At 33.1% G+C, this 12,248-nt stretch overlaps 1 protein-coding gene across 10 annotated transcripts in view; it reads right to left on the minus strand.

Annotated features, from left to right (window-relative positions):
- WDR17 (WD repeat domain 17) overlaps positions 1-12,248 on the minus strand; it is a 53,393-nt gene that overhangs the window by 28,237 nt on the left and 12,908 nt on the right. For all 10 annotated transcript variants that reach the window (XM_064710637.1, XM_064710635.1, XM_064710636.1 and 7 more), the window contains 7 exons: positions 8,902-9,030; positions 7,729-7,912; positions 5,713-5,943; positions 3,349-3,600; positions 2,478-2,600; positions 1,968-2,155; positions 544-712 (listed from right to left, as the gene is read on the minus strand). In XM_064710637.1, the coding sequence (XP_064566707.1) occupies positions 544-712; positions 1,968-2,155; positions 2,478-2,600; positions 3,349-3,600; positions 5,713-5,943; positions 7,729-7,912; positions 8,902-9,024 (1,270 nt within the window). In that variant the 5' untranslated portion in view covers positions 9,025-9,030. The remainder of the gene's footprint in view (positions 1-543; positions 713-1,967; positions 2,156-2,477; positions 2,601-3,348; positions 3,601-5,712; positions 5,944-7,728; positions 7,913-8,901; positions 9,031-12,248) is intronic.

A 12,248-nucleotide genomic window follows, 5' to 3' on the forward strand; every position in this document is an offset into this window, starting at 1 on the left:
CAACTATCAGATGTGTATTTTCATGTATTCCAAAGGGGGTTACAGGACAGCTTTGAAAACAAAATTTCCTAGTGAGTCCAGTGATTTGTCTAAGAAAAAGTAGATGCTTTGCAGAAAAGACACTTCCTATTCTAATAAGGTCAAAGCAGAGTTCTTCAGTGATTAGACTCCTACGCAAAGAAGGAAGAAAAAGAGCTAAATACATATATGTTCCACTATTTCAGCACAAAATATAATCTGAATTCCTTTAAGTAGCTGCTTCTCATGCAAAGCAAGACATTTTGTCATCTGCATAATGCCATGTTAGAAATGTTCCAGAGATTTTCATCCCGCCATTCTGAGTATGAAATACTGTGAGCATTACTCAGAAGGGTAAGTTTCAGCAAGGTCTGAAGAACTGAATTCTACTGGTTTCACAGATAATTAAGTTTTGTTTAAACCTTAGAAGATTCCTTTCAATATAAAACTAATATTTTTATATGACAAACTCTGCAGTTAATGCTAATTCAAAGAACACTTAGACATACAGCAAAATATTCTTACCTGGAGCCCAAGAAATGGAATAAATAACCCCCTCATTACCAGGAGATGTATAAACCGCTGATAAAGTATTTATGTCCCAAACTTTTATTGTGCCATCAAATGAAGCTGTAGCAAGAAGATCAGGGTTATCAGGTTTGAATTTGCAATCAAAGATGGTCTCAACATGTCCCTTAAATGAAACAAATATTTAATCCATTTTTATTACATTTGATTTTCTTCATAAGTCTAACTCTAGATCAACCTCTAAAATACATTGCATTTAATTTAATTGTCAGGTCAATTAAGAGTTCCAAAACCCTTTTATATTTAGGCTTATCAGTCAAAATAAAAGGCATAAAATAACTTAGACTACAACATGCTCATTCATAGGTTATAATTAAAAGCAGAAAAATTCTTTCCTGAAACCATAGGGTAATGCAATGCAAGGAACTTGTTAGCATTTTCTGTTGAAAATATGTTGCTAAAATATTGAATTTAAAAACTAAGCAAAAAAAACCAACTTAATTTTTTAAAACAGGAACAGTTTTTTCCCTTTTGGTCAAAAGTACCTGATTGGGAAAATAAAGTTCTGTATTATGAACATGTTCTACAAGTTGTCTAGTGCCCCACTGAATATTCTGTGTTTTTATGTACAGTCTATGCTTTATTGCAGCTTAAACTTCAATCCAACAGAGTTTTAATGTATCAATTGGTTGTTTTCCAAGACATGCATTTGTAGAATTTAAGTTTAAATATATGAAACAGAAGTATTATGTAAGAATTTTTTTAAGCCTCAGTTGCTTTAAAGGATGAAATCCAATAAAAATGGAAAGAGAAAACCAACCAGCAGCCTCTATTCAAATGCATATGGGAGTACAGCTGAAAATTGTTTAGGGTTTTTTTTCAGTGAAAAGGGAACTTGGAAAGAGGAAAAGAGAAATATCCTCAAGAACCTCAGTAACTAAAAGCCTGGTGAAGAAAAGGGTCATCTAATATATGTTAAACCTGTTTCTGAATTTCAGGATCAAAGTAAATTTAATAATTCTTTGTAATGTTAAACTGCATGCATTGACCATACAGCTCTCTGATTTGACTCAAACTTTTATTCTGAATTACAGAAAATCCATTAGAGAATATTTCTGAGAACTAAAATTTCAAACTAAAATTTCAGTTAAAAAAATAAACAAACCAAAAACAAGTCTGTAACTCTTTATTTCTGTTTTTAAAAAAGCTGTCAGAATACTTCCAACAGAATTCAGTAACTTCCAATTAAAAATTACTTTTAACTTCAGAACTGTGAATTTATTTCCTAGAAATTTGGGCTCTTTTTAACAATAGAAACTGCTTTACAGTACTGCAAAGACTTCATTCTCCATTTTCTTGCTGTTAGAAAAAAGTGCACAAGCCAAATAAACTCTCCGTTCAAAAACAGAGATGAACCATACCAAATCTCTAAGGAAATCCCACTTTTTGGCTCCCATGTCATAAAGCCCCACTCCACCATCCATGAAGCAACAGACGGTATGACCAGGAGGAAGAGAAAATGCTTGGTTTTGGGTTAAAGTTGGAGGAGGAACAGCCTCACTTGTTGAAGATGTATGGTGATTTTTAGGAGGATACTGTGATGAACATGCTTAACAATATAAAGCAAAAGACAAAGAGAGAAGATTATTTCTTATTACAATAATAAGCGAAATTATAAAGAGTAAAATGCTTGTATTCTAACAAGATTTAAAACAAAAGAAATGGAGAATTCCCGTATGAAGCCTGGCCTACTAAAGAAGGACCTTATAAAGTACTTGTCCTTTATGCATTTGTCTAATCCACTAGCAGCAGAAGATACTTTAATTAAGAACTAAATAGCTGACCAACACTACAGAGATTGATCTGGACTCATAAATAAGATTTTCTTAAGTTGCAACCATTTAATGAATAACAATCAAAATTACACTTACACTTTTGTTTTGGAGGAGAACTTAGCACATGCAAGCCATGGAAACCAGTTTGCTTCAATTTAAAATTCTCTATAGGTGTTGTACGTGAAACATTCCAAACACGTAACACACCAACCTGAGAATCTGAGGTTTAAAAAAACAAAACAAAACACAGAGGTATGTGGTTTGAGCACTGATTTATACAAAAATACAGCAGTGAATTAAACTTCAAGTCCTAAGAATAATTTTATAAGCAGCCACTGTCAACTCCATAGAATCATAGAACAGTTAGGGCTGGAGGGAACCTCTGGAGATCATGTAGTGTAACATCCATGGCATCCTATTTGTCCTCCATTCACCGCAATAGACATATCACTATTAACAACAATCATTATTAATACTAGCTATTTAAACACAGATAAATTCTTCCTCTATTTTCATAAAATATTCTGCCAGTCTTAATTTCTTTATTCATTAGTTCAACCTGAGCCATAATGTCTGTGATGTAGAAAAGAGGCAGGAAATAGATTACTTTCTTCTTTTAATCTTTTAAATCTCTGAAGTGGCATCAATTACTACAATGCATTTTTATTCCTATTCCCAAAGGAATTAATATATTTTTTTCTAAAGGGTGCATGAGGAAAATATTATTTAGCAAATTGTAGAAAGTCACATTATTTATGTAGCTAAAACTTTTAAAACATGAAAAAACTGCTCAGTGTAGTTTTATTATTTTCTGGTTTTGTGTTATGGTCTTTTTTATGTACAATTCATGTATGCTTCTACTTTTAAAAATATTATGAAACATAAAAATCAAACTTGGAGTATCAATTTTTGAAGACTCAGTCCTGTATTTGTTATCTTTGTATAAATCAGGAAATAAAAGCCTTACCTCCAGTTATAAACATTCCAGGTGCACTAGAAACCCAGGCTAAACACTGAACAGATGCTGCTGCACTGGGAAAACTAAAAGTTGTGATACAGGACAGAGATTCAGAATCAACTAGTCGAATACCATTATGTAAATTAGCAACAAGAAGGTAATCAGTTGACAAAGGGTCCCACTCCAGAGCGGTAACTGGATCCTCTTCATCTGTTCCTTCAAGAGACTCTGGTCTTAAGACATGTTTCTGATTTTTAGAACCTTTAAAGTGCACAAGAAAACAGGTTATTTAAAAATTAAATCAAATACATTTTTTCAATAGTTACAAGACTGGCAAACATAATTTTTTCCTCTCTACCTGAAATTTTCACTAGCCTGCTCTCTTGTCTGCAGCAGTGAAATTATGAAGCTGTCTTGGCAATATTTGACTTAAGAGACTTTTTCTATCAGATTTGACTTTATATTTAATACAGCAGAAAACAGAAACAGCTATCAGATTTATAAACATAATTTTATAGGAAACGAAAGTATGTTAAATCACATACATTGTTCTAAGAATTTCTGTGAGTAAAGGTCTGCAGCACAGCATAAAATACAAGTCATTTGAATGCAAATAAATCTTCACACCACAGCATATACAGGAAAAATAAAGGCATTAAGAACAAGAAAAACACTGTGGCAGTAAAGGCTTATTCTGAAGAACTGCCTTTTTTTCTTCTTTAAAACAGTGTGTGCAACTATGAAGTGCTTATAAATTTTGTAGCCAAAACAGACCATTCATATCTAGTCTGACACCCACAAAAAAGATTATATGTTTCACTTGATGATCCATAGTATTGAAACCCACATTTTTTAATATTATATTTATCTTCCACTTTTTTATTTTTTCAGAGAGATTAATCTTAGTTGTATAAGACAGAGTACAGTCCAAATGAAATAGATCTGTATTTTTGAAGTTGTGATCTTATAACAAAAAAAAAACTCACTGCTTTTCTAGAAATAAGGAATTGACACCTTCCATTATTCATAGATAGACTTCATGAAAAGTATCAGTCTGATAAATACTTAGATGTTATCATATTAAAATTGATTTCCTTTTCCCAGTGCCAGTGCTAACTCAGTCAGCACTACAGAAGCAAGGGAATCTACTCTCTGTGACAACCTGTGTGACAACTTAGTAGAGTGAACTGAAAGAAAATAAATTTTGCATGGTGTCACAGACATATTTTCATAAAAATCCTTTCTTTAGGACTTTTCCCCTTTCTGAGAAGCTGTGGCCTCAGCAATAAAATGTAAACAATGGTTATCTGCTGCTGTGGAATGCAACAGGTGGATCCGTGATTGGTCTTGGGTGAATGTTTGGATTTACTGACCACTCACAGGAGAGCTGTTCTTGCTTTCTGCTGGGACACAGAACTTTGTTGATTCATTCCTTTTCTATTCTTAGCTTAGCAAGCTTCTGAGAATTTTTCTCTCTATTCCTATTAGCATAGTAATAATGTAATATATAGCATAATATAATAAATCAAGCCTTCTGAACATGAGGTCAAGATTCTCATCTCTCTCTTCACCCTGAAAAACCCTTGCAAACTCTGTAACAGCATGGCTGCTGGAGAACAAACCTATGTAAAATTAACACATTATTTAAAGAACAGTTTTTCTCACAAAGTTGAAAATCAATTTTTATACAAGGAAGAAGCAGTCGGGAAAAAATTCAGATAGTCAACCTAATACAGATTTCTGCCTTTGAATAAAACTATGAAAATAAGTGGAATTTTACCTTGAAATGAGCATATCAATGTGACACCTTCTTAGCAGAGAGCTAGACTATTTATAAAGTATGCACAAATGTGTGTGGTGGATTTCAGACAAAAAGAGATAAATATTTTCCTATCTATCCTTTGACAGAACAGAACCATGAAGACAATATTAAGTATGAGGTGAGATTCTACCAATAAAATTGCAGAGGATTCTAGAATATGAAACAGATGACTCCAGAAAAAATGCAAAAATAGGAAAGTAAACAAAAGATTCAAGTCCTTCCATTTAGAAAAATAAAATTGCAGAAAAATATAGTTCAGTAGAAGATCATGGCTGTTATGATTTGCAAAAAAAAAAGTTTACTGCAGTTGTGAAAAAAATGCAGTCTTATCTTGGTCTCAAAAGGCAGGAGACATAAAGAAAATGCTCTGAATTCTGTATCTAAGAAAGAATATTTTTGTGATATGGAAGGAATAGGAATATTGTGAATCAAGAAAAAATGTTATGTATGTACCTACATTATAGAGTGTAATTTTAAAAAGTGAAGAATTACATATGGAGAAACAAGAGATACATATATAAAACTAAATATTTTGTCATATGAGTTTTTACCTGATTGAAAAATAGAAAGGCTTCCATCAGTATGTCCAAATACCACCTTTCCTTTTTTCTTTGGATGCCATCTAAACAGACTGATATCTGACAAGAAACTATGTGCTTCTCTATGCACAGTTACCCCGCTGTCAGGTCCTGAGATAGTCCAAATGTACAGTGGACCTCTGTGCGACACAAATGCAACTGCGTCACCTGCATTCCAGCACCAGCCAAGGGATGCAGGAATTCCTGAAACATACAGGCAAACCTTGTAAGAAGCAGGACACAAAATTCTGGTAGTATTCCTCGACCCAGTATCAGCAATGGCCTTGAAAAACAGTAGAAATAATTTTTCTACATAGAAGTTGCTAGACTGAAATTTAGAGAAGTGTGTGAACATCTTACAGTGTAAAAGTAAACTAGACTCCCAGAGGCAGGAAGTAAAATAATTTCCCAAATTACTTTTATGCTACTTTGATGGGCTGTATTTCATGATATCTACACTTCATCAGTGCCAAAGACAATCACACATTTGAAAGAAGATAAGCCTGATCCTGCAAACAATACTTTCAGAATTTCATTCACTACTTTGCTTTGCTATAAGTTATTTACCACTAAGACAGTAAAATACCAAGAATTTCAAAATGCCTGTTTTAGCAAATACAATGAAATTTAGAGAGAAATCTAACTGAAGCAGATATTTTTGACAAGATCAGATATTTTAGTTCTGTAATAAAAGGGAACTCTTGATAGCTTTCTTCTGGATACATGACAGTTTTAATTCCGTTGTCTAATACCTAACTGTAGGCAGTCCTATTTAAGAATTTTGTTCTTAATGTCTCCAACCCTCATAATCCTCATAACTTAATAATATGTGCCTGAAGGAATAAATGACAGTAAGACAAATTTCTGAAGCTGAAAAATTAAAACTGTATTTAGACACTTTTATGTGGCAGTGTAAAAGGGACTAAAAGAGAAAGCCATAAAAGGTTTAAACATATTATCTTAATTTAGTTTCTAAAAATATTAAAATAGTAATAACATTTCGTCATGTGTAGTCATTGGCTTAAGTAGATTTTTAAACAAGCCATGTATTGAAAAAAAGTACCAGCATTTATATTTATGCATATTATTCTTTTGGAATAGATTAAATCACTGTGGAATTTTCTTTTGCATGATATGGAAGACATAAAAGATTTCCAGAAGTATCCCTATATTCTCTGGAGAAATCAGAGTAGGGAGTCCCAAAATAGCGTATTAGATCCTGAGATTCTAACTGTTCTTGGTTTGCACCCACTTTCCGACAATGAAAATATAGGAGTCAAGGACACCTGATGAGACTGACTGTAAGAATCAATCTCAATTTGAAATACAGGTACTGGTATTGAAATACAGGTACTGATTTTGACTGGCATAAATCAGAACTGGACATGGAAATGTATCTGTAACAGATGCCTGACCCCCCTAGACTTGTAATACAAGCTCCAGCAGTTTCAAGGCCTGAAAGTTTCAAGGCTGAGACAAAATTCAGGTGGACAAGCATTAGGATATTTAAACAAAAGCTGTTGTTCAAATTCACTGATGATTTATACTTGAATCTGTTAAGGCCACCTTTTGTTTGCTTTCACTTAGCTAAGTCATTGTGAAATATTTTATTTTAAAATTTAATTGTTTATCCTTTATACAGTGATGAAAATAATGTTGGTTTTGGGATTTTTTTTTCCCCTACTCAACAAGAAATCACTAGCAAAGTTAATTCTTGAACTGGTTAAGTTCTTTAGAGAAAAAGAACAATGTCTTTCTTTACCAAATGCAAGATGGTTGAAGGCAATTTACTCACACTACCATTATTTTCTAGAATGAACTGCAACAAATCTGACAAGAATATTGTAAGATTGTGTTAGGCAATTATTATTGTGCTAGGCAATTGTTAAATCTCCACCCTAACAACTATAGCGTTTACATTATATCAAGTATTTTTTATACCCATGGATCAAGCTGTATGGATAAAACAGATCTCCATGTCTAAAATACCTTTTGTATTGTCCAGCTTGGCCACAACTTTCTGTTCATTCACATTCCATATGATCACTAAACTATCTGCGCTGGCACTTGCAAACACGTCAGGGTTGTGGGGACACCAAGATATGGCTGTGATTGTCTTCTTGTGCTCAGACATAATTGCATGGAGCTTGAATTCATTGTATCGGTGATCCAGCTAAACAAATAGTAAAATTCATTTTAGAAACACATTTTTTGCAAACTTGCTTTAAATCCCTCTGTGTTGGAGAATACTTCATATAACAGTATTAGACTTATGGATGAATTTATAGTGCATTGAACTATTGCCAGTACCTCACATCTGAATAAAATAAATTCTTATATATTTGATTTGGAAAGAAAGGTTGCCTGATATCCAACTATGCAAAAAACAGTTTTATGTCTATCTTCCTGTCACTTAAAAATGATTATATTTCATTTAGAAGTGTACTCAAACAATCCTAAAATGTTTTATTTACAGGCATGGTAGCAATAATTTAGTAATATCCAAGGGGGTAAACAGGAAAGAATATAAAAATGAGTTTGAAATCCTTCTCACTTTATAAATTACTTAGTACAGTTAAAAATACATATTAAAAAAGAAAGCCCAAATATGACACAGTAAATTTTGTTCATTTTAATCCTACAACCTGTATAACTCTTAAAATTAAAGTACATCCTTTATTTCCTCACATATTTCTCAATCTGAAAATTCTATGTCACAGCATTTCTGTTTTTTTTAGTTGGATGTTAATATACAACAACTGCAAACTTCAGAAGACCACAGTGCTGAGGTGTTTGGGCTCCAAATTAAATAAAGGTAGGTCACTGAATCCTCGACTTTGGACCATGGATCCACTATGCAAAAGACTATTTTATACTACAGCTTCAAATGGAATTGTGGAATTACTTCATTTCTCCCTCAGAACCCAGTCTTCTATCACTGAGTTTCACACATCTCAAATGTTTGCTGCACTGTAAGCCTGTCTTCTAAAAATAACTCTTGACACACACAACTTCAAGGGTATCCTGAATGTAATATTGAGCTTTACATAGATATCTTCTCAGCAGCAACCCTACTTGCAAAAGCATTTGTTGAAAGGGTTCAAATTGAGATCAACAACAATATAAAAGCATAACTAATCAGATAAACAAGAATAATCTTACCTGATAAATATAAACAGCAAGGGTAGCACAGTAGGCAAATCTGTCACCACTAGCAGCACATATATCCTTATTCCATGGCTGACATCCAGCAGCTAAAAGTCCCACTTGTTTCACATGTGACATTTTTGCCTTTAAAAGAGAAATTCATTAGACCCCAAGATGACAGAATATTAAAGATTAAAATAATGCATTTTTGTTCCCATAAATAATTTATAAATGTCTACTTTAAAAATACAACTTTCCTAAGATACAAATGAATGTATCTGAAATAAAGACAAGCAGATGTTCAGAGGCTTCAGTGCTACACAAGAAAGGATGCCTAACACCATTCACAAAAAAATCAGTTGGAAGAAAAGGAGAGGGCAGGGGATCCCGCCCCTAAAAACTTGAATACTTCTTGATTTGTACTAGCTGAAACTGTTCATCATGTCCATTTTCTTCTGTGGTTCAATACTTTCTCTATTACAGTTTACTGCCTTCCTCTGCTCTCCCATTCATCTCCTACTGACAGCCAGACAAAATAAACCATATACTAATAGTTTTAAGGAAAACCGACACGTAGAAAGGTCTTCAAACCACTTGCATAGAACAGCTCTTTATCACATTATCCTCATTATCATCCTTTCTGGAGAAGCTTTCTAAATTTTCTTCATAATTACTGCCTAACAAAAAACTTTGAAGTGAGCTGTGAAAAATCAAAAGCAAAGCTTAGGGTAACATTACTGTACAGCACACTATGCTTTCTCTGTCCAAAACAAGTCTCACAGTACCAGCTGTGCTGAGAGTGATAAAACTGAATTCAACATAAAAATGCAAGAAATGCTTTGCTGGGCCGACCAATTATTTACCTAGCCCCCATTTCATTCAGGAAAACGTCAACATGTTACCTAGTAACAGAATGTCTCAGGGTCACATTTATGCTGTGGATAGATTAATGGACTGAGGGACATCAGGTGGAAAAATATTACATGTAATATGGAGGATGACATCTTTAGGTCAAAGAGCTAAGACTATAATCCTGAAAGAGCAGGACAGCCATGTTAAATTTATCAAGTGTTAGGTACCGTATCAAGTTTCACAAAGAAAAGGGAATTAATGAGAAATGAGACTTCAAATGCAATAAAGCATTTTGAAGGAGCAACTGTTGATGAAGTACAAGGGTTGGTTCCTCAATGCACTGCTGTGTAATAGTTTAGCACAGATATGTTGCTGTAGATCAGTCTTGACCTACCTGATGTCAAATGTATAGAGGGGGAAATATTTTTCTGGATGACAGTAGTATTAAGACACTTACAGAACAAACTTCATACAGGTGTTGCAGTAGTGATCTACAGTACCCAAAGAAACCAATTGGTCACTATCAACTAAAAATTGGTTGTCTAAATATTATCAAAATTTTATTTTAATGCATTTATACTAGGGATAAAAATAAACTTGAATTATTAATTTTATTTTTAACTTTTCTCCTCTGCTTGGTATATCTGCTTAGCAGGTAAACAGTAATGAATAATTATAGGTAGCAAATTTCATATGTTTCTCTCACTTTGGAAAGTGAAAAAAAAAATTGAGAGTGACTTATTTTGGGGGCTTCTTTAGCAGAAGATCAGGATCAGCTGAATGTTTGAGATTGATATCTCTCAAAGATATCACTGACGCTAGTTACAGTGCTTAAACATTCTGAGTGAGTACCAAATGACTGAAGGAAATGAAATGCTCACATGTAACCTTTGAAAATTTGGTGAAAGAGACTGCAACAGCAGAACAGAAATATACAGAAAATCAAGTTACAAGATATAGCTTTGTTCCAGACTAGGGCTTTGGCTATTAGACTTCCTTTCCATCTGTCAATAATTTTTATTCTTCCGACCTTTGCAGTAAATTAGAGACTCCAGAGAGAACATTTCTATACATTGCATAATCTTGCAACTTCTATGCAATCCATCTCATTGCAATGGTGTTCTAAATGGTGAGTTCTAAATGATATCACAGAGAAATTTATCTAATTATTTAAAGAATCAACATCATCAAGTGGCAAAAATAGCCTCCAAACTTCTTATTTTTCCATTTAATGTTATTTTACTGCTTAGTAAAATTACAAATTCCAGAGGTCCCTTCTATTCAATTAAAATGTAAATCACATATGCAGAGAAATAATGTGATTTGGGGCATTCAGAACAGACTTCTAGTTCCCACGAAAAAATAACTGGCACCATTAGCAACCACTTTTACTGAAATTAATGTCCCCCAGCTGATCAGATAACTATTTTAGGAAAGCACAGAATACCTGGAACTAGAAATTTTGGGTTCTGCTCTTGATTCCAGGGAAAACAATGGTTAAAACTGTAGGTGTGTCAGCAAATTGATAAGGGAGTTAAAAAAAGGCACGGTGAAGTAGGAGAGAATGAGCTGTAAAATATTAGATTATCATAGGTTTAATTTGCAGGTTTACTCCCTGAAAACCATCAATGTAAGACTGATAAAAAGTTGACAACTATATAGAACCTAACACTACACAAGTCTTTACTTCATAATAATAAAAGATTTTTCTCACTTTGTACAGATACTCTTTTTTATCTTCTCATATGGGAGCTAAGAATTCTTGATTAGATGAAGTTTTAATCGGTAAGAAAAAATTATTTAAGACTTGTTTAATTTGCAGTTTGATTCCATGTAAAATTAATTGCAAAGCCAAGATCTCTTACAGATGCTAAAACAGAATTCTACAGATTTTTCTTTTAGAGTAACAACAGATTTGTCTTGTAGGATTCTGCAGTAATCTCTTTAAAAATACTGCTAATAGGTGAAATTTTTCAAATTTAGATGAAAAATGTTGGTCTGTAATATAGTGTTATTTCACTGAGTTAAGAATTCATGCTTAATAAGTATTCTTAAACTTAGATTAGATTTTCCCCCTTTAAATATATGTAAAAAAGTTACATATATAAAATATTCTGAGCTTTATTACAGAAAAGAATTTGCATTTTAATAACTAATAATTATTGTTTAAAACTTGTTCTTATTTCCTCCTCTTTGTAATGATATACAATTTGACAAGAGGAAGCATTTGCCTTGAAATTCAAAATGACAGTATCTAGAAGAAGAAATGACAGTTGTGTGTGGAATACTGACTTGCTCTCTAGTAGGTATCATGCCTTAAAGCAATTTCCTGCACATCTTTTCAAACATTCTAGATTTCTGTTAAGCATAATTAACCGAGTAAGCAGATATAAAAGAGAAAGATGTATCCATCAAAACAGCCTGAGTAAAAGGACAAAAACGTAGAAATGCAGCATAACTGAACATATGTATGATTTCACACTTGGTGCATTTTCATACAATGGAGATGT

This window comes from Zonotrichia leucophrys, chromosome 4 (assembly GCF_028769735.1).
Source record: "Zonotrichia leucophrys gambelii isolate GWCS_2022_RI chromosome 4, RI_Zleu_2.0, whole genome shotgun sequence".
NCBI lineage: Eukaryota > Metazoa > Chordata > Aves > Passeriformes > Passerellidae > Zonotrichia > Zonotrichia leucophrys.